This window comes from Tenrec ecaudatus, chromosome 1, assembly GCF_050624435.1.
Source record: "Tenrec ecaudatus isolate mTenEca1 chromosome 1, mTenEca1.hap1, whole genome shotgun sequence".
NCBI lineage: Eukaryota > Metazoa > Chordata > Mammalia > Afrosoricida > Tenrecidae > Tenrec > Tenrec ecaudatus.
The window spans coordinates 188,104,389-188,127,527 of record NC_134530.1 but is presented as its reverse complement, the minus strand read 5'-3'; the positions used below and the strand labels follow the sequence as shown (position 1 = coordinate 188,127,527).

At 48.2% G+C, this 23,139-nt stretch overlaps 1 protein-coding gene across 1 annotated transcript in view; it reads left to right on the top strand.

Moving 5' to 3' along the window:
* Positions 1-23,139, top strand: part of TNR (tenascin R) — an 82,744-nt gene that overhangs the window by 46,030 nt on the left and 13,575 nt on the right. The window contains exons 11-16 of the mRNA XM_075541246.1: positions 305-424; positions 1,351-1,497; positions 5,242-5,361; positions 9,040-9,183; positions 10,226-10,356; positions 11,774-11,906. Of these exons, the coding sequence (XP_075397361.1) occupies positions 305-424; positions 1,351-1,497; positions 5,242-5,361; positions 9,040-9,183; positions 10,226-10,356; positions 11,774-11,906 (795 nt within the window). The remainder of the gene's footprint in view (positions 1-304; positions 425-1,350; positions 1,498-5,241; positions 5,362-9,039; positions 9,184-10,225; positions 10,357-11,773; positions 11,907-23,139) is intronic.

Genomic DNA, 23,139 nt, shown 5'->3' with positions numbered 1-23,139 from the left:
AAATGTGCTTTACACAACTGATGAATGCATGGATTGTGATAAGAGTTGTATGGGTCCCCAATAAAATGATTTAAAAAGAAGCAAAAAGAAAGCCCTATGGATGACAATGTTGGGTGTGAGACTTAGGCTAGGGTCTCCGTCACTAGGGATCAACACCACAGCAGCACACAATGAGAACAGTGCACAGGGAGGTCTTGTCTATCTCTGGGAGAGAATCGACTCTTGGTGACATAAAACCAGGATTAGAAATTGCTTTTCACATTGTGCTTTCTATCTTTTTCCGCCACTACCTGGGTCCCTGCAGGAATCGATCCCCCCAAAGACATCACCATTAGCAATGTGACCAAGGACTCGCTGGTTGTCTCCTGGAGTCCACCGGTCGCATCTTTTGATTACTACCGGGTGTCATACCGGCCCACACAAGGTAAGATAGTGATCAGATTTCTCAAAGATGAATGGGCTTTGGAGCTGGGTACACATGATTGTGGGAGAATCAACCTATTCCGAGGACACCAACCACCCCCACCCGACCCCCCACTCGCATGGTTCCTTCTCTCTGCGGTGGGCTCCGTTGGAATGTGTTTGTTTTAATGAGGAGCAGCCCAGAACAGCCTGCGCTCACCACCTCCTCTCACAACCGGCTTGAGATATTCACCCAGAAAACAGGTTCTTCGTCACTGGGGGTAACCCATCACGGGTGTCTATGTGGTACAAAGAGAAAGACAGATCCTCAAAAGAATCTTCCCAGACCCAAGGTCACATACACTTCCTAGAGAGGCCAGAGTTCAAGACGAGTACGCTGAGGGAAAACTAAAGATCCACCATAGCCAGATGGTATCTTGGAGGGAACCACAAGTGGCATGGCCCTATTTCTGCCACTCCGGCCAAGTCATGAGTCAGAGAAACTTGGCCTTGGCCTCCCCCGCATCCTGCCAGTCTGGCAGGTGCACGAGGCATCATTAATGAAGTGGAGGGCACGCACACTTACAGTGAGGGTGTACAACAGCTTCTGAGGCGATCTTGTCTCTGAACTGAACTCTCTTGGTGGCCCTGCCTTCTATGCTGCCTTCAGGTCATGGCCTCCAAGAAGACCAACTTATCAAAAACCAGCTAACAACTGGTTCTTCTGTCTGTGCTCCAAATGAGGGTGTGAGACCAGCATGTGAGGTCTTTGCAGGCTCCAACATGTTCTGTCCATGAAGCACTTCCCTTCCCTGCGCGGGGTGCTGTCTCCCTCACCCTTCTGTGCTTCATGACGGTGTGCTACTGTGCGCTCCGACATGGACTGTACCAGGAGCCGCACTGAGGAGAGATGTATTGACTTCTAACTGTGGGCTCTACTCTCCTCAGTGGGACGACTGGACAGCTCCGTAGTGCCCAACACGGTGACCGAGTTCACCATCAGCAGGCTGTACCCGGCGACCGAGTATGAAATCAGCCTCAACAGCGTGCGAGGCCGGGAGGAGAGTGAGCGCATCTGTACTCTCGTGCACACAGGTATATGCGCCGGCCCACTGGGCATCCTCTAGAGTCCTGACCAAGCAACCAAGAGAAGGGACAAAGGGGGAAGTTGGCTAATAAGGGACCTGGTCCTGGAGTCTAAGGCTGCATTTCTGGGCATTTGTCCGGCATGCAGTGGCAAGCAGAGCAAATTCTTTCTCTCCCCACAGACATTCCTGCCTAACACTAGCTAGAAGGGTAGAGAGTCACTCTGTAGAAGTCTTACTGGTTCTGGTCGGGAATTGCCCTTCTGAGACGTGACCTTTCAAAGACCCACGATGAAAGGCAACTCCAGCCCAGACTTCGGCATCATGCCGGCTAAATCCATGTGATTGGTGAAAAGGTTTCGAGGAGGAAAGGGCTGCTACACCCATATCAGCCGTTGGAGTCAGGAAGGGCTTTGACCACAGGTGGCCCACTGCCTCTGCTCTAGTTCTGAGCTCAGGAGAGGAAGAAGGCATGGACCTCCTTCTGAGAAACAAAAGCCCTGGGATGAGCCCGAGAGGAGAGCCCCTTCGGCAGCTCACAGCCCCCCTCACCCCCCTGTCAGCCCACCATGCAGAACGAGCACAGACTTGCTGTAGCAATCACCACAGGGATAGCTAGCCCTTAGACCTGGTTATCATTTCCAGAGTGCCTGGGAAATGATCCAGCAGGCCTCATTAGGAGAGCACCTGGGTTTCCTGAGGTTGCTTAATTACCTCTGAAAACAGCATTTCTTGGATGAGGGAAAGGTGCCTTGGAATTCTTGATGACTTCTGTAGATTCTTTCACAAGTCTGGAGACAGGATCTTGAAGACAAAGATTGAATTTCTATTCCCTCAGAATTTAACAACAAAAAAATGTCTTCTGAAAACTCCACAAGATATTCTAATCTTCCCCAGTCTCTTTCCAGGCCTGCAACTTCAGACACCCCAGCCAGGTTTATTGCTTTAATGTAATCTTACACTCCCTATTAAAGTACTATGGTCATGGAAGTATCAACAAGTACTGGCCAGGAGTCATGACCAGTGAGCCCAAAGAAGCTGCTGTCCACTTTCTTAAGGAGACCTTAAGTGATGCCAAAAGTCAAGCATTACGACTAGCTCAAAAGTTCGTGGTTAGGTTCACCCAGAGGCGCCTCAGAAGGCAGGCCTGGCACTCTGCTTCCCACCCCCATCCCACTCCCAGGGCCCCAACCTTGAAGGCCCTATAGAGCAGTTCAACTCTGCACACTCAGGAGCACCAGGAATTGAAATCCAGGCAAGGTCCCACCATCCATGAATTTCTAGAAACTCAGGCTTTTTACTCACTCAAGGCAGTAAAACAGATTTCAAGAACCTCTTACTCCTAGGCAAGAGATCAGAACTTGGGTCTGAAATGCATTCCTTGGGGCCCTGGTCACAGGGAGCAAGCATGCGTAAACCAGGTCTTCAATGCACTACTTATCCTACCTGCCCTCATGCAAGTGCAGGCAGAGCTGTAGTGGCAACGACCCAAGCCAGATGGCCCACCAAGTGACTTATTCTGTTGTTGTTGTTTTAACTTGGGGTCAATGGTTTTATACCTTTCGGAAGTGAATACTCTTTCAAGGTATCATATTTAATGTCAGAGAGATCAAGACCACCAGTGTCTCCCAAGGATTTTATCTGAAGGCATAGATTATGCATACAATTCAAATTCAAAACATTATAGAAATATTTCCTGGTTGTTGCTTTGAGATGAAAGACATGGACAAATGAAGGGGGGGTGGCATTTAATTTCAGAACAGAGCTAAACCAACAATAGATTCTTTCTTGTCCTACAAAGTAAATTATATGAATTTAGAAGGAGCTGATGCCCAAATGATGGGAGTAACATCCATTTTTTTAGAGCAATCTCATCATTGTGGAAGGCAGTCAGAGCAAAGGCTTAGGGCAAGAGCAGTTGAGAAGATGGTCCCAGAATAAGTAAACTTGGCATCTGTACTTTGACCTCCCTAAGTGTGGAAGAGTCCCCACTCTGACACTCTATGACACACACACACGCGCGCACACACACACACACACATGCGCATGCACATGCACACACATACTCAGGACTCAGGACTGAGTGGAGCAAGCAAGAAGGCAATAATCACTTGTGAGATTAAGGGACAACTTGAGTCTTATTCATTCACACTAACAACATTTATCTAGTACCTTCTAAATTCTGGGTGCCAGGGATGCCCCTGAACTTATGGAGCACCCACTATACTTCCTGAAGTTCATCAATGGAAAGCTTTCACAAGGCACACCCCCAACATTTAGAAAATTGCAAAATAGAAACACTACTATGAGTTCTAATTATTCCATCTATCTTTAAATGTCAGGCAGAGAGGAAGCATCCCACTGTGGGGTCTCCAACAACACCTGGTATAGTGCTGGGTACATAGATGTTCATGAATAAACGGAGCAGAAGAGCTACAGCAATGGGGGGGAGGGGGAACTGGGTACTTGGGAGGAAGGAAGGAGGATGTGCAAAGAGGAAAGAATTGAAGGTGAGACAGGGAAGAGGTCTCCATTCACTCCACTACTTTGTGCAGGACTGAAGCAGAGTGCACAATGGGGGGAACTTCCTGAGATAAGAATCTGTCATATTTCATATGTAAATAAATTTATATATGATGGGAAAATAGATCTATGTGCATATATTTATAGGTTTAGTATTAAAATAGTAGATGGATATTGGGCCTCTTCTCAAGTGCTCCCTCAATGCAAAAACACATTGTTCTATTAAACTGGCATTCCGTGATGCTCACCTTCCCAACACAATCACAGAAGACAAAGCGGGTGCATAAGCAAATGTGGTGAAGAAAGCTGATGGTGCCCGTCTATCAAAAGACATAGCATCTGGGGTCTTAAAGGCTTGAAGGTAAACAAGCAGCCATCTAGCTCAGAAGCAACAACGCTCACATGGAACAAGCACGCCAGCCTGTGTGATCATGAGGTGTCAATGGGATCAGGTATCAGGTATCAAAGAACAAAAAATCATATCATTGTGAATGAGGAGGTGTGGAATGGAGACCCAAAGCCCATCTGTAGACAGTTGGACATCTCCTTACAGAATGGTCTCAGGGAGGAGATGAGCCAGTCAGGGTGCAGTATAGCAGTGATGAAACATCCAACTTTCCTCTAGTTCTTTAATGTTTCCCTCCCCCACCCCACTCACTATAAATGATCCCAATTCCAGCTTACAAATCTGGCTAGACCACAGGATGTACACTGGTACAGATAGGAACTGGAAACACAGGGAATACAAGACAGACAAATCCCTCAGGACCAATAACGAGAGTAGCCATACCAGGAGGGAAGGGGAAGGTGGGGTAAAAAGGGGGAACCAATCACAAGGATCTATATATAACTCCCTCCCTGGGGGACAGACAACAGAAATGTGGGTGAAGGGAGATGTCAGACAGTGTGAGACATGACAAAATAACAATAATTTATAAATTATCAAGGGTTTGTGAGGGAGGAGTGGGGAGGGAAGGAGGGGGAAAATGAGGAGCTGATACCAAGGGCATAAGTAGAAAGCAAATGTTTTCAGAATAATGATGGCAACACATGTACAAATGTGCTTGACACAATGGATAGCTCGATGGATTGTGATAAGAGTTGTATGAGCTCCCAAAAATTGATTTTTAAAAGGGGGGAAAGAAAGAAAGAAATTTAAAGAATCTGGTGTAGTTATATCCTGCAGCTCTCTTCCTCTTAGCTTGAACTCATCGCTCCTGTTCCGTTTCAGCCATGGACAACCCTGTAGATCTGATCGCTACTAACATCACTCCCACCGAAGCCTTGCTGCAGTGGAAAGCTCCTGTGGGTGAAGTGGAGAACTATGTCATTGTCCTCACACACTTTCCAGGTAGGCATGGACAGCACAGACCAGGAAGGCGGGAATGGTGGGGGTGAAACCAACAGATCGTGCAAGGACATATGTCAGTCTAAGGGGTACATGAGAAGTGTCCCCATTTTGCTTATGCATTGAATTCCTCCAGATGGCCTCAAACTCTGTATAATCTATAAGAATGGCGAAAGGTGAGTCTGAAAGGTGAAAGGAGGGACATAAACAAACAAAAAATAAAGAACAACTCAATACAAGGTAAGACTTGCCTAAAATGCCAAGGATGAGAAAGCGGCCGTCTAGATATTTGCAGAGTAAGAAAAACACGGAAGTTAGAGGACCCTGCTTGGAGGCAGTAATGCATCACAACAAGTAACAGGGAATCCAGAACTAGTATGCTCTTCTCTCATTCCCGTGGCTGCGCCCAAACCCAGCTCCAATAGTCGAACCAACATACAATCTTGACTTTCAATTCCTTCTTCACCACGTTTGTTCACCTTACCCCATTGGAAGCAGAATAGAGAAGCTCAACGCAAACTACTGTTGGGTAGTCCAAGTGTGTTATTCTTATATATAGAAGAACATGAAAATTAGTGAAACTGATCCCCCTGCTTCGGTGATACATGTAAGCACAGAATGCTGTGGGCTGTATTCAGCAATTCCAAGAACAGGAGTTCCCCAAGACAGATGATGTACAGGTGTCTGGATTTTCACAAATGGCAGAGAAATCCAATTCAATATGCAACCAAGACGTAAACTCATTGTCCAAGTTGGAAGAGTGAAAATTAAAATAGAATATTAAGCAAATTAGAAAAGGAATCAGTGCTTACTATAGGCCATCACAGATTCACTAAAAATAATTTTAACAAAACAAGAAATACTTTAGGTTGGAGGGGGCTGTGTATTGGTAAATTGGATAGGCATTAATTAAAACCTTATTTCTTCATCTCTTAAGATAGAAAATTGCATTATGGTCTGTATTTGATCTTAGCTGGAATGATAGCTGACTGGATGAGCCTGCTCAAAGAGTGAAAGGTCATTGTCATGGCTACATCCGACCCCTACTGTGTGAGCAGGTTGCATCTCCTCTTGCTTGTTGTGACCCTTCATTTCTTCGCAAGGCCAGGGTTTCACCAGCTTTGATGCATTTTCACAGGCTGTTTCCTCCTTCAGAAAACCCTCTCCCCACATGCTGCCTAGTTGGACATGTTCAACTTTCAGCACTCGCTCCTCTGTCACAGCTCCTCCTCTTCTCCCAAGGCAGTCAGGTGCAAAGCGCACAATCTCCTGATGGCACTTAACTCCCCTTCTTCAACAAATACTTTTGATGACCTCCCGTACGCCAGATACTCTACAGGGAAAGAGGGATTCTGAGACAAAACACAGAACGTACTGCTGAGAGGCAACTCAGAGAAATGAACATTTACAAGTCATGGCGAGGGCTATCATTATAGAGGACAATAGAACGCAGCCATGGCATGCTATGCTTTAGGCTGGGGGAGCTTCAGGGAAGCAAGGAGGCAGGTCTTGGATAATTTTTAAAATAGAGAAAAGAAAAGTAGGGAATCCAGGGAAAAGAGCATCCTGGGTGCATTGATAGAGGTGTAAGAGGGCATGTGGCTGAAGTATTGAATGAGAGAGGGTGAGATGGAGCAAAGGAGGAGACTAAAAATATTTGGTCTCAGCCAAAGAGTTTTTGGAATTTTAACTTGTTAATATGCCTTTCTTTGCCTTTAGACAATAATCAACATGAAACTTCAGGCCTTACCTGGTTTGGAAATGCACCTGGCACCATTTGTCAAATGCTGGGTGACTCGGTAGTCTCCTGCCACGACAAAATTGGCCCCAATCTAAGAGACAGTTTTAGCAATCGCTTGAATAAATAAGGAAGACATGCTTACTGAATTCATGTATAAAACAACACTATGAGAGATAGGATCCAAAATTCAAAAACATTTTAATCAACAGAAAGACTAGTCCCAAATGCAACCCACAAGGCAAAGTATGGTTGTTAGAAAGTTCTGCCCAGTGGTTTGAAAGCACCTGCTACATGAAGTCGAGGAGGGGATTTCGAACAAGCTCCCTGGTTGGCAATCATCTCTGCCTCTAAGAACAGCATCTCACAGCTGTTAAAAGCACAATGACATCATGCAGATGGCCCAGATGGAAGCACAGGCAGATACTGTTTGCTTCGTGGGTCAGTTGCCTATCAGTTGTTTTCAGTTCTCATCTGGGTTTTTGCATCTCAGAAGGGGCACAGATCCACTGTTTCTTGTGTAGAGAAAAGCAAGCAGGATCTTAGGGGGGTGGGCAGTGTGCCCACTTAAAATGGGGTTTTGGGTTTTAGGTAGTGGCCCCGATGTACAAGAGAACAAAACCCCGCCCAGTCCTGCATCGTCCTCACCGTTCTTGCTGTTTAAATGCATTGTTGTAGCCGCTGTGACAAGCCATCTCAGTGCAGAGCAAATGGCTTAAGAACCCACTTTTCTTCATCTAAAGAAGAGATATGTTGGTTAGCAGGAGTGGTGGGAATCAAGGGTTAATGTAGACAAAGAATTAATGTTTTTCTTTGTAACTCCCGAGGCCCGAACAGAAGTTCTAGAGAACAAAATTCGGTCTTCATCTTGTGTTAGGACACAAAAGGGACCCCAATCTCAAATATAATTTAAGGAGGACATTTAATAAGTCTTAAGAGAGAGAAAGATAATACAAAGACACAGGCACGTCACCCAGATGAGAGAGACCTTTAGCACAAGGTCGAAATGGTGTCTAAGGAGTCACAATCAACAAGCTAGATAAATAGGGAATGGGACAAAGGGCACTGTCACAAATTCATGATGGGTGGCAGATCGATGCATCACAGTTACAGGTGATGGTGGTGCAGTGGTTACACATTGGGCTGCTAACTGCATGGACAGCAGTTTAAGACCATGAAGGGCTCTGCAGAAGAAAGGCCTGGCTTTCTCCTCCCATAAAGAGTTACCATCTCAGAACCCCACAGGGACAGTTCTACCCTGTCCTAGAGGGATGCTATGAGTTGGCATCCACTTGGTGGCAGTGAGTTTGGTTTTTTGGTTTCCAGGTGGGAGTACAGAAGCAGGAACAGGACCATGATGGGGACGTGTACATGAGCTTAGATAGAAGGGCTTATAAGACTGGTCCAGGACCTTCTGACTAAGGGATGTTAGGGCGAGATTAGTAGGGCATGACTGTGTGGACACACACACACACACACACACACACACACACACTACTATCCCCAGTAAGGACACACCCAGGCAAGCCCCTAAGAGAGACTGCCCCTTCATGGGCTGGCTAGAGAGAGGTGGAGGAATCTACTTTCCAAGGCACTCTGCCTGAGGGCAAGATTATCTACACCCTTGGTTCATGATCAGAAAGCATTCAACGGAGGCTTAATCTATGTGGGAACCCTGCAAATGGATTTAGGGCTGTCACCACTACCCACAGCCTTTTGTAAATAGGGTATTCAGAATTTAAGCTGTAATACCATATAGGGAATATTTTCTCAATAAAAACGTTAAAAAGGAATGAGTGGGGGACGCTTGCATAGAATAAGATGCTAAACTATACGGCCTCTTACAGATTTTTGCCATTAGAGAGTTGCAAAATGCCTTTGGTTTTGTCTTGCTTACGTTGAATAGTCTTTTTCGATCCTTATTCGTGTTGATCTGATTTCAGTTGCTGGAGAGACCATCGTGGTTGATGGAGTCAGTGAGGAGTTCCAGCTTGTTGGCCTGCTCCCTAGTGCCCACTATACTGTCACCATGCATGCCACCACCGGGCCGCTCACCAGTGGCACCGTCAGCACCAATTTCTCTACCTGTGAGTATGTAGTCAACTGCATATATGCTCTCTCTGAAGGCTTTGGGGATGGGATGATTGGCTCCTTCATGGTGGACTAGCTTATAGTCCACAGGCTTTTTAGCTGTGACATTAGGAGCTATGACGGTTGTGGTGAACTCCAGGCCAGCTGGCACTGACAGGGAGAGGTAGCTCCTCTACGTCACCTCGATATTTGCAGCCCTCCTCTGCTCCCACCAGCCTCTGGGTGAGTGCCGTAGACGCAGGCCAAGAGGGACCAAGGCTGGCTATGTACTTCGCCAGAAAAATCTGTTGACTGTTGTTTTAGCTTCCTGGAGTGGTTGTAATGGAATTACCACAGATGAGTGGCTTCAAAGAGCAGACATTCATTTTAGGAGGCAAGGGGTATGAATTCAGGGCACCGGCTCTAGAGGAGGGCTGTCTGTTCGCTGAGTCGGGGACTAGTGTGACATTGTAGCCCGGCATTCCTTGGTTCCTTGGTGATCTTCGTGTTTATACATGTTCCTGAGTCTAGTTTGCTCTCGCTATGAATCAGAAGTTATTCGGTTGAGCGTGTACTTTGTACTCATTCATGTAACAAAGAAAGTCCTATTCTCAAATGGCATTGTATCCATAGGTGTAAGGATTAGGATTCTGGGGGAGACACATTTTAATTCATAACAGATATTAAAGTATCTAGAAATACAGGCACGAGATGCTGGGAGGAGTCATGACCATGGGAACATTAGACAAAGTTATGAGCGTTGTAAATTCAAGAATAGACTCAAAGACACATAAGTTTAACAAGATGCCACAAGCCGTGCTCAGAAGCCTGGGGAAGGGGAAGGGGAAGGGGAAGGAATGACTGACTGTAAGGAAGGTCATGACACTAAGCAATTATCTTCTGACCCAGGAGTGCGCTCAATGCTTCTGTCCCAGCTACCACTAGGGTCGGCCTCTGAGCAGCTTAGACACATTGTTTAGCACATAGAGCCCCGTCTCTGGAATGAAACAGCCAGAAGCGGAGGGGCAGGCACATCCAGGCACACTCTCCTCTTTGCAGTCATGGACCCTCCTGTAAACCTGACGGCCAGTGAAGTCACCAGACAGAGCGCTCTGATCTCCTGGCAGCCTCCCCGGGCCGAGATGGAGAACTACGTCTTGACCTACAAGTCCACTGACGGGAGTCGGAAGGTGAGATCTTGTTGAAAGGAGGGGAAGACCATGTCTATCAAGCAAGCCCATTCAAATGACCAGTGGAAATGGGAGAGGAGGGAAGGAAGCAATCCACAGGGAAAGAATTAGGCATCCAGGGCCCACAGCATGTGGTGGAATAGCGAGCCTGGCTCCACGGCCGCTCTCTACACAAGTCAACGTAAAGCAGTCAACGGCTCCAGTCCTCCATGTCTCCCCCTGGGTAGCAGGGCATCCACCCCTACAGCCTCCCTAGGCTTGGGTGATGCTTCCAAGGCAACGATGCAGAGCTTCAAAGCCGATATTAGTACCTGGGACTATTTTCACGACAGGGCCGAGCACCCATGAGCTGGATCAGAAACTCAACAGCCTGTGGTGGTGCCTAATAAGCATTTCAAAGGCAACATCCACCTGGCTCATAGTAAAGAGATGACAGATATTGTTTTATGTCATCAGTCAAAACAGTCTGGCGAGAGCCCAGCTTTAGAAACTTTACTGAATAGTGGAATCCTTCTTTAAAGTTTAATTTTATGCAGAAGCTAAATATGCACAATAGATTGAAGCAGAGGCTGTCTGATAGACAGGGAGTGAGGGAGGCCTGACCCCTGTTTCCTCCCTCTGAAAATCGGTGGATATAATACTAGGCCCGATGTACTTACCCCAAAGTGCCCTGGTGAGGTTGCCAGTGGCTGTCATCTCACAGAGGAGTTAGCCTCTCTGCTGACTGGTCTCCTGCTTGTAGGGTGATGGGAAAGCAAGCATCCAGTTCTTTCTGTCTGTGTGAGTCCAGGAAGACTAGACAAACAAACCCATGGACACACATATATATATACAGAAGAGGTTTATATACAAGAGCAATTGTACATTAAGAAAGCATCCCAACCCAGTCCAGTCCAAGTCCGTAAGTCCGAAATTAGCCCATATGTCAGATACCAATCTGTAACGTCCTCTTCAGACTCATGAAACACATGCAATGAAGCCAAAGACAGGCTGATCACAAGCCAGTGGGTAGAAAGTCTTTGGGTCCAGTGGCGTTGTAAGCATCTCAGCACTGGCAGGGGTCTCTCTTTCGCTTCTCTGGCTTCAGAGGTCTGGTTGCATCCATGTGGCTGGTCATCTGCAATGTCTCCCTGGGAGTGGCAGAGAGAGAGTGTGTCTCCTGCCTCCAAGAAGGAATTACCAGAATTCTCAGGAGAAGGTCATGCCCACACAGAAGTCCCATTGGCTATCTCCAGATTGACAACCTAGACTCCCCCCACCCCCTACACTCTCAATCCTTAACTGGACACCAGATTAGGCGACTGCCACACTCTCTAACATCCTGGCTGGGTCTTGGGATTTGGATTTCCTCTCCCCTCTTCCCATCTGGCGGGTCGGCCTCTCCCTGCCACCTTCCCTCCTCTGGTCCATCACGTAGGAGCTGATCGTGGATGCAGAGGACACATGGATCCGATTGGAGGGCCTGTCGGAGAACACGGACTACACGGTGCTCCTGCAGGCGGCCCAGGATGCCATGCGGAGCAGCATCACCTCCACCACCTTCACCACAGGTGAGAGAGCGGCAGCCACTTAGATGCCTTCTTCTCCCCTGCATGATGTGTGGCTCTCCTTCAGCAGCCTTGCTGAGGCTTGTCTTGGGAAGAGCCTATCAGTGAAACTCGATTACCTTCCTGCCAAGGAAAGGAAGTATTCCTTCTACTCCTTCTTCCCGCCCCCGCCCCCACCCCCCATGACACTGCAAGAAACTTCTCACTACCAAGGCAACCAGACGAACCAGCTGTGCACTTCTCTGGTCCATCGGAACCAACTAAATGCACTGAGCAAAGACATCAGGTTCCTGCTCAGGTTTTCTCTAAGTGTTTCTTGCTCTGCCACCTAGAACCAGACACTTGCCTGGTAAAAGGAGCTGTCCAACCCCACGCCCTCTGCCATCCAGTGGATTCCGAATTACAGTGACTCTGTAGGGTTTGTGAGGCTGCAGAGAGCCTGCTCTTCTCCAGCAGAGCGGCGGGTGGGTTTGCGCTGCCAGCCTTGTGGTTATTGGTCGATGCTTACCCAACAGTGCCACCCGGGCTTTTCAAGAGTACCGCTAGCAATCCCTGACATTCACATCTGCAGCTCTTCCCCACACAGAGGATACGTTTATGTCCCACTGGTCTCAACTAGGAGCCCTGGTGACATTGTAGTTACGCCATGGACTGCATGCCACCAGGTCAGCAGTTCAAACCCACCAGCAGCCCTGAGGGAGGAAGACTTGGCTTTTTACTCCTGTTACAGTCTCAGAAACCCAACGTACCATTCTACTCTGTCCCACAGGGTCGCTATGAGGCAGAATCGAATCGATTCTAGGGCAGAGAGGTTTGGAGTGGGTGTTACCAGCTCATTCCTTTTAACAGTTGATGATGAAGATCTCACAGCTGATGAAACCAAGGTATATAGAAATCAAACGGCTAGTCAGTGGCTGGGTCAGAGTGTGAGGTCGACAACCTTTAAACCCAGCCCTCCCTCTTGTCTCCCTTCATTGAAGCCCTCGGAAGGCACTTGAACAATTCAGTTAAGAGCTGAGAGTATACTAATGTCTATAATAGAGTCTTGAGGTGGGACAAACCATCACCTCACTTGAGTGCTTATCAAACAGTTGGAGGTTCTAATCTATCCAGAGGGGGCTCATAAGGAAGCCTTGTTGATCTACTACTGAAAAATCACCCATTGAAAACACTATGAAGTCTAGCTCTACTTCAATGTATGTGGGAGCACCATGAGTCAGAGTGGACTTAATGGCAATTGGTTTAATATCTCTAACAGCAAGCAAACATATCTCTTACCTTTCAGCAAGGAGCTTTGGGGGTGTAGTGGTGAATGACCACAAGTTTAGCAGTTCAAAACTACCAGCAGCTCCATGGGAGAATGATGGGGCTTTCTACTCCCAAAAGAGTTACAGTCTCAGAAACGCACAGGAGTAATTCTACCCTGACTCAGGGTTACGATGCATTGGTATCCATTCATTGGCAATGAGTTTGGTTTTGGTTTTGGTTTTCTTAGTCAGCCTTTGAATAAGGAACTCTTGTGGCATAGTAGGTTACTCATTGAGCTGATAACCCCAAGGTCCATGGTCCAAACTCACTAGCTGCTCGGTGGGAGCAAAATGAGACTGTCTACTCCTATAACTATTTAAAGTCTCATAAACCCAAAGGGCAGCTCTACCCTGTCCTGCTGAGAGTCAGAATCAATCTGATGGCAATCCGTTTGCACTGGGCCCCTGGGCGTGCCATTTGCTATGGACATGGTCCACAGATGGGTGGCATGCTCATAAGAAAGAGGATGTCATTTGGACCTATATGTTCCAACTCTGAGTCAGACTCTTACTATTTCCCATGAATCTCCATGCGCTCTTTGGTGAGGGACGCTCAACCCACATGTTAAAGTCTCCTCTGCTGCATGAATGTGCACATGTGTGAGACAAACCTGAGCATGTTGCTGGGTCCAGCCTCGCTGCTAGTATGATCTGCCATCATAGAGCAGCCCCTGGCTGGTATGATCTACCGTCATAGAGCAGCCCCTGGCTGGTATGATCTACCGTCATAGAGCAGCCCCTGGCTGGTATGATCTACCTTCATAGAGCAGCCCCTGGCTGATATGATCTACTCCCATAGAGCAGCCCCTGGCTGGTATGATCTACCATCATAGAGCAGCGCCTGGCTGGTATGATCCACCGTCATAGAGCAGCCCCTGGCTGGTATGATCTACTGTCATAGAGCAGCCCCTGGCTGGTATGATCTACTGTCATAAAGCAGCTCCTGGCTGGTATGATCTACCATCATAGAGCAGCCCCTGGCTGATATGATCTACCGTCATAGAGCAGCCCCTGGCTGGTATGATCTACCCTCATAGAGCAGCCCCTGGCTGGTATGATCTACTGTCATAGAGCAGCCCCTGGCTGGTATGATCTACTGTCATAGAGCAGCCCCTGGCTGGTATGATCTACCGTCATAGAGCAGCCCCTGGCTGGTATGATCTACCGTCATAGAGCAGCCCCTGGCTGGTATGATCCACCGTCATAGAGCAGTGCCTAGCTGGTATGATCTACCATCATAGAGCAGCCCCTGGCTGGTATGATCTACCTTCATAGAGCAGCCCCTGGCTGATATGATCTACTCGCATAGAGCAGCCCCTGGCTGGTATGATCTACCTTCATAGAGCAGTCCCTGGCTGGTATGATCTACCTTCATAGAGCAGCCCCTGGCTGATATGATCTACTCGCATAGAGCAGCCCCTGGCTGGTATGATCTACCTTCATAGAGCAGTCCCTGGCTGGTATGATCTACCTTCATAGAGCAGTCCCTGGCTGGTATGATCTACCTTCATAGAGCAGCCCCTGGCTGGTATGATCTACTGTCATAGAGCAGCCCCTGGCTGGTATGATCTACCTTCATAGAGCAGCCCCTGGCTGGTATGATCTACTGTCATAGAGCAGCCCCTGGCTGGTATGATCTACTGTCATAGAGCAGCCCCTGGCTGGTATGATCTACCGTCATAGAGCAGCCCCTGGCTGGTATGATCTACCGTCATAGAGCAGCCCCTGGCTGGTATGATCCACCGTCATAGAGCAGCGCCTAGCTGGTATGATCTACCATCATAGAGCAGCCCCTGGCTGGTATGATCTACCTTCATAGAGCAGCCCCTGGCTGATATGATCTACTCGCATAGAGCAGCCCCTGGCTGGTATGATCTACCTTCATAGAGCAGTCCCTGGCTGGTATGATCTACCTTCATAGAGCAGCCCCTGGCTGGTATGATCTACTGTCATAGAGCAGCCCCTGGCTGGTATGACCTACCGTCATAGAGCAGCTCCTGGCATTCCTGCCCGTGTCCAGAGATTGTTCTCTCTGACCCATAGAGATACTTGACAGTCCTTCAGCTCCCCAGACCTACCCAGTGGCCTCCCTCTCTGGACTGGTTCTAAATGACAAAGGACACTAGCCTAAATCTACCAAAATGCCACCAAGAGCTCTTTAGCATAGAGCCTTAGTAAGTTTTCAAGTGAGTCCTGTTTTCCTGTTCTTTTCCGATACCCTCATTAAGTTCCAACCTGAGCAAGCACACTGTCCATACAAATGTGTTTAATGCAAAGCCAAGTCTTGGCCACATAGCTAAGGCCCAAGCCCTGAGATGGGTCCTCCTCGGCCGCTAGAGATCGCAGGACAGCAGGTGTCTCCAGTGGGGCTGAAGTCACTGTGCTCACCCTCCAGGCCTTTCCCACGAGTTTCTATGATGGGAGCTGGTGTTCTCATCCGTGGAAGGCCTTCCTTGCTAATTCACCATCCCACATGGTCCTCTTTTCCAAGCTACCAACCAAAGACTCGTGGATTAGAACTTGTCACGGCCTGAAGAATTCCTTTCCCCTAAAAAGGACACCGACAAAAGCCCCTTGACAAAGCTCCCTTAAATTGACACTGGGCTCCCGGGGAACTGACCACTGCCAACTCAGAGAGGAGAAAAGGTCAGGGCCCACCTGCCTGTGAATCCGCGCAGTTCCTGACCCAGCTGCTCCACAGGGGTTGTGCAGTACCAGAGAAGGACTCGTCTCCCATACAGGGAAAACATGGACCTGTGTTTGGAAGTTTGGTTTGGATGGAAAGTTCACATTCAGATTTAAGTCACTATCCTGATACACATCAGGTCCTGCTACCTTAGTCTTGACCATTCATCAGAACCCATGGGGTAGGGTGGGGTGGGGTGGGGTGGGGGCACTCATGTTGCAGAATGGAAAGAATTAAAGTTAAAGAAGAGCAGAGGATCCTCCCTTACTGGAGCCCTGGTGGCAGAGTGGTTATGAGTGGAGCTGCCAACTGCAATGTCAGCAGTTTGAAACCCCCAGCAGCTCCGATGGAGAAAGACGGGGTTTTCTAACCCTGTACAGAGTTACAGTCTCAGAAACTCACAGGGGTCGTTCTACCCTGTCCCAAGGGGTCGCTGTGAGTCAGCATCGACTCAATAGCAGTGGGTTTGGTTTGGATTTTGAGATCTTCACTTACAAGATTGGAAGGCTGCCAGGGCCACCATAGGTAGGCACTGCTCCTGCTAAGCAAGAAGTCACAGGAACACTGGAAGCTTCATATGGAATAGCAAACCAGGGCTAATGGATGTAGAGGTGACGTTCATTCTAGCAGCCAGCAGCTTTTCTTTAGCAGTTCCCGGCCTTTCCATTTAGCCAGGCTGGCTGACCTCAGCAGATCACCCTGACTCTTTGCTATCATCTTCTATCATGGTGTCCCTTGGTAGCACAAATGGTAAAGGGGCTCAGCAGCCAACTGAAGGCTGGTGGATTGAGTCCACCAGAGGCACTTTGGCTGAAAGGCCTGTTTATCTATTTCCAAAAGCCAGTCCCTGAAAGCCCACTGTGGCCTGGTTCTGCTCTGTCACAACGAGGCTCAATTTCCAGTCAGAGCAGCCTCTCTCTTCTAAAATAAAAGAATTGAAGGTTGGGCCCCAGAGAAGTTTCCACCCACCGACAATCCTTCCCCTGGTCCTGAATGGGTAAGAGACTCATTTCAAGTAAAAGCCCACATCATGGTCTGAAAAGGAGTTGAGATGATTTGCAGTGTTGTTTTCATTTTAGAGAGAGAGAGAGAGAGAGAGGAGCTCACGCCAATAAAATCTCTGAACCGCCTTTGATCAAGATTTCTCCTCTGGTTGTGCTTCTGCCACATAACGGAAGCCCATTTCATTCTTTGCATCATGTTAATAGCTTCCTGTCCTCTTGTCTCTGGTGTTTGCACAAGATTCTGGGGGGAATTAAATACAAGTGGTATGGAAGAGGGGGAAAAAGAGGGATACATTATTTATAATTTACTGTCGCCTGAAATTTCATCCAAGGTCTACTTGTCTTTTAGAGACATGAATATAAATGAGGAAACAAATATTCCCCACAGAGCATCGAGAGCTTGGTGAAATGATCATCCGAGAGGCAGGTTCCATTGTCTCTCTTAATGCTATCCGAAGCAAACAAGGCTCTAGCTGAAGCTTGTCCTCGGAGACTGTGGAGACTATAAAATAGGCCGCCTTGACCTTGGGGTTAAGGGAAGCGGTGTTGCAGAGGCACGTTGAGAGATGGGTAATGCAGTCTCCCTGTACTGCCTCTGCTCGGCCTCGGCCAGCCCACATCTAGGCTGAGCTGGCCTGTATGATCAGTGTAAACTCTGGAGTCCACCCCAACCAAAGGGATCCTTTCTGAGGTTCTGAAAGTTAATGAGGAATGGAACAAAAGATCTCAGAAGTCCACACCGTTACGAAATATAGCTATTGGAAAGGAGTGCTGAATGATCACTCCCTGCTGGTCTCCTTCCTTGTATATCAGACCCAAAGTGGGGAACTGAAGAGGGTTTTCTCTACTCCACTAGTGCGAGACGACTTGTGTGCTTCACTCAATAAGAACAAACCGTCCAGCAAAAGGAGAGCTTGCTTTCTCCTCTCTGAGACCTGACTTGGGGAAAGGGGTCCCCCACCCCACAAGTGAAATAGATGTCAACTTGACCGGGCCGTCATTCTTCGGAGGTCTGTCGTGCTGTTGCTCTTGTTAGGTGCCACCAAGTCAGTTCTGACCTTACGCACCACAGAAGGAAACCCTGCCCGGCCTGCGCCATCTGCACAATCGTTCCTGTGTCCGAGACATGGTGCCAATCCATCTTCTTAAGAGCCTTCCTCTTTGTCTCTACCTCTCTATTTTACCAAACATGACGTCCTTCTCCAGAGACCGGGCTCTCCTGACAACATATCCAGGGTGTGGAAGATGAAGTCTCACCATCCTTGCCTCTAAGGAGCACTCTGATGGTACTTTATCTAAGACAGATGGCTTTGTCCTTGCAATGACAGCCTTGGGCAGTCATGTGATGATGTGATGTGATCGGATGGTTTGGCGTGAGGGGATTAGGGCGGGCTGCACCACCGTCCTGATCCAATCAGAGGGATATGTCCCTGGGGTGTGGCCTGACCACCTTTTATCTTACAAAAGATGAAAAAGGAGGGAGAAGCAAGCAGTGGAAGGGAGACCTACTACCAGCACGCAAGAAGAACCCGGAGTGGAATTGTGTCCCTTGGGCCCAGGGTCTCTGAACTGAGACCCTGGTAGGGCCAGGAGACACAGGGAGTGCTTCCCCCAGAGCTGGCACCCCGAGTTCAGATGTCCAGCCTCCGAAACTGTGAGAGAAGAAACGTGTGGTCGCCGCCACCCACTTGCGGTATTTCTGTAACAGCAGGACTCGATAACTAAGGGAGACACTGAGCATCCAATGTGAAGAAACCACTCCCCCGCATGTTCAAACTGGCTAGCGGCACGAGTGTCTGTTGAAAGTTCTGCATTCATCGTCCTGCCCAGTTTACCTCCTATCATCAACACCAGCCGCCGCTAGGCCCCTTGCTGTGCGTATCCCTTTTCTTCTTGCTTCTCACTGCCATCCTTCCTTCCATCATCTGCCTGGAACTACGCGGATGTGTTCATCTTGGTATCCTTTTGTGTACATGTGCGTTTGCAAAGTGCATTCTTGGAAAAGTGTTTTGAGTATAAATATTTAAAGATTTGTATTGTATGACTCCTATTTTTGCTCGGTGCTATTTTTAAAAGCCCAGCCCTGTGGTTAGATATATTTATAGTCTTCTGCATCCAACTGTTGCAAGAGATTGCCTGGGGTGTACTTGTCACATCTCTCCACTCCCCTCAAGATGGACTTTCGCTTGTCCTTGGCTTCCCTCCATCCCACATGGTGCTGCAGCGAAGACCTTGCACACACACATGCACCACCCTTCAGTGAGGCAATGTCTGGGGGATGTGCGTGCTTAGACCCAGAAGAGGAAATGCTGGGCCACGCAGGCCGTGTTCGTTGAGTTGAACTAAGTGCTGCTTTCCCCGTAGCTTCACTAGTCAACCCCCTGGGGCAGAACATGGAGACTTGTGGTTCCCAATGCCGATACTGGGCATGATCCACTTTTGTAAATATTGACAGCCTCGCTGGCATCATCAAAAGCTAGGTGAAGTTCTAGGTGAATTTCTTTAAATAATGAGTTTAATGTCTCTTCCTGTGCTTGTTAACTTGTTGAGTTTCATTTCTCAGTGGATGGCGTGTTCGGATGAAGTCTTGCCACCCTTCCCTGTAAGGAGCACGCTGGCCATACTGCTTGCAAAGCAGATTTGTCTGTAGGCAGACCATTCTTGTCCAGATCCACAATGCAAAGGCATCGATTCTTCTTCCGTCTCCTGTATTCAGTGCCCAGCTTTCTCATGCATGTGATGCGACAGAGAACCATGGCTGGGGTCAGTCTCACCTTGGTCCATTAGTTTTCAAGATTAATTTAGATACTTATTGAACTTCAGTTTTCCATAACATCTTAGAGTATGCTTATAACATTCTTTTTTTTTATTCAAATAAAATTTAGATTGAAATTGCAATGAATTTGTAACTTAACTGAGGAAGAATTGACATCTTTATCATATTAAGTCATCCCTTCTAAAAACATAGAAGGTTTCTATATTTATTCAAATCATACACATGTTCTTTACTAGAGTTTAATATTTTCCTCTATAGTACTCTTTATGTTCTTGCTTATTTCTCTTTCGTCTGGGTTTTAAAACTTGGTAGCATAAAAGTCTTTATGAAGCATTTTATTATTTTAATCTCCACAGTTACTGTAGCTATTTCCCCTTTTTGTTTCAGATTTTGCTTAATTTCATCTTTTCCCTTTATGTCTTAATCAATCTTGCCCGTGATATCGTTTTCTTATTGATACTTTCAGAGGAATAGCTTTTGGATTGCAGATCCATATCCATATTTATGAATCCCTATTGATTTCTCAGGTGTATCAAATAGCACCTTCCCTCCAAGAGCCCAAGTACTTGTGCAAGCTCTCACACACCCCTGAGCTCACTGCCCAGCCCCCCAGACAGACATACCCAGCCCCCCAGACATACCCAGCCCCCCAGACATATCCAGCCCCCCAGACATACCCAGCCCCCCAGACATACCCACCCAAAGCTCTCGAGATTCTCTGCTTCTTCCCCACAGCAACCCTGTAGGACAGAGGAGCTCTGCCCCGTGGGGCAGTCTGATGACAGCAAATGCAAGGAATCGCCAGACAGAGGATGTGAGAATATCCCTCAAGGAGAAAGATGCCTCTGACTGATCATTGAAAGAGAGATTTGGATCCTCAAGGGACTGGCCTTTGGGGAGTAGAAAGCACGGGGTCTGCAGAGCTGCTCTGGGACCTTCCTCCACATCTCTGCTGAGGATGGACACCCTGCCGCTCTCTAGTCTCCTGCTAGCTCCTTCATGATCCTTGTCACCTCTCTTCCTGGTGTCCTGCTGTGAACACCCGTATGGGGTTCCTTCTCCCATCCAATCCAGTCTCCACACTGTAGAGAGAATTATACTTACAGAAAGTTAAGCATAAAGTCCATCAGTGGTCTCCCTACCCTATGGCCAAGTCCTTTCCAGGCATGATTCCTGGTTACCTCTCCAGGGCTCTCATTCATGCATCCATCCAGTGTAGCTCCTGCTCTGTCTTCCAAATGAATCTTCAGTTTCCCAAATGGACCACTGAAACATTCTTTTACCAATTTGTGGTTAGATTCTGTTTTTCTAAAGTAAGAAGCCTTTTCGGATTGGCATTTGACCATCTTTGACCTCACCCCAAGCCTCTTTCCCCATCCTTCCCAATCCCATAAGACATCGCATGACACACTTCTGCTATAGAAGACAGTGCGTGTCTTCCCCTCTTTGTTCCTGCCCCCCCCCACCTGAAATCAAATGCATAGCCACTGAGCCAATGCTGACAACAGGACAGTCTTTCTCTTCTTTGTAGTTCACCTCCGAGCCCTGCATTTAGAACCCCACAACACTCCTTAGACATCAGCTGAATGGATGCGCAAGAGAACACACATGTGGGTCTACTGGAAGGGGCTGCCAAAGGGGTGAGGTTGTGCATTTAGCCACTCAGGTGGGTTCCACAGTTATCCTGGCCCGGTCCACAGCCTGTCATGCGGTGTAGCCAGCCACCTTGCAAATGTGGGCCATTAGTTCACATAAGAGGAACTAGGGGAGAGTCAATTACCAATCCACTTGTAGAAAAAAACCCAGTCAAAGTGCTCGTGGCCAGCTGGCCCCCTGTGCTTCTGTGGAGCAGCTACAAAGCCACCTGCCGAGGCTGTTCTCGAGAGAAGCGCTGGCAGAATGGCTGTACAGGCGGCCAGTGGGCAGGCACTCCCAGAGCCATTGACGCCAACCATTTTAAAGCCTGTGTTCAAGAGTACAAAACAAGTAAGGGACAGGGCAGGGGACAGGCCGAGAACTCTCCTCCCTCACTCCCAGCCAGCTGGGGGCCCTGTGATTGCGCTGTGGGTCACGTAGCTCCTTCCACTCCGCTCAGCAATCAGCCTCGGGATGCCCAACACAAACCAATTTCTGAGCAATTCTTCCGGCCAATGCCCCGGTCCTGTTGATCTCACCATTACATCTAGAAACACTTAAGCATGAGACTTTGCAGTGTACCAGTCACTTGGCATTGCTTTCCTCTTAACTTGGTAATCATCACAGCCTGGCTTAAAAAAAGAAAAGAAAATCTACACAAAGCCTCTTCCCCAAGCCAGGCTCCAGCCACTGCATAGATAGGAAGAAATCCCTTCCAGTTTTGTTCTTGGGCCTGAAATGTCTCCCTTGGGGGTAAAAACCCACTCTGCTGATCAGAGTCAGGGTGAGAAGTGAGCTTCTGATGGTGTTAGATGGCCTAGCATTCATCTGCAGAATGCCCTCCCCGACGGGAGTCAGAAGATTATTATTATTAGTTAAGCCAGAGCCCCCAAGCCAGGACTTATGGTCCAACACTAGAACACAGCACAAGGCTCACACTCAAAACTAAATAGGGTCTTTCATTCCCACTCCTTCCCCACCTCCCTCGCCTAATCTTGGGATCAGCCCACTGAGGGCAAACCCACAAGGAAGAGAACCAAATGGGAGCAGGGAAGATGGCCTGAAGCTCAGTTTATCACCCAGTCATGTGGATCTAGACCAGTGGTTCTCAACCTGTGAGTTGTGACACCTTTGGGGGTCAAACGACCCTTTCACAGGGGGTGCCCTATTCATAACAGTAGCAAAATGACAGTATGAAGTCACAATGAAAATAATTGCCTGGTTGGCGGGGGGGGGGGGTCACCACAACATGAGGAACTGTATTGAAGGGTCACGGCATTAGGAAGGTTGAGAATCACTGCTCTAGACAGAGACAGCGGCCACAGAGCTCCTTTGGGACATTAGACCCAAATCCCAGATCCATGGTCATCCAGTCAACTCCAACACAGGTGCGACAGACTAGAGCTGCTCCACGGAGTTCTGGCTGGAATCTTTGCAGGAAGTTACCAGGTCTTTCTTTCACAGCCCTCCTGGGTGGGTTTGAACCACCCACCTTTCCACTAGGAGTCAAGCTGCCCGGGGAAGCCCCTCTTAGAGGAAGACGGAGATGTAGCAGAGAAAGAGTGGAGTTGGGTTGCCACGGCTGAAGGTCCACCGACGCACTGACCTGGTGAAAGTGCAGTACCTGCCCTCGGGGGAGGGCCCTGACTGAGGAGAGGAGGCTAAGACAGCCACGTCATCAGAAACCAGCCCTGGGACGGTTAATATTGGCCCAATCAAAGGGCACCGCTTCAAAGTTTGTTCTCCCTTGGACCTAAGTTAGGACTGGGAGGTCTCCAGTCACATAAGCTGCTTTCTCCTTGAATGTGAATCCAATGCCTACTGTCGT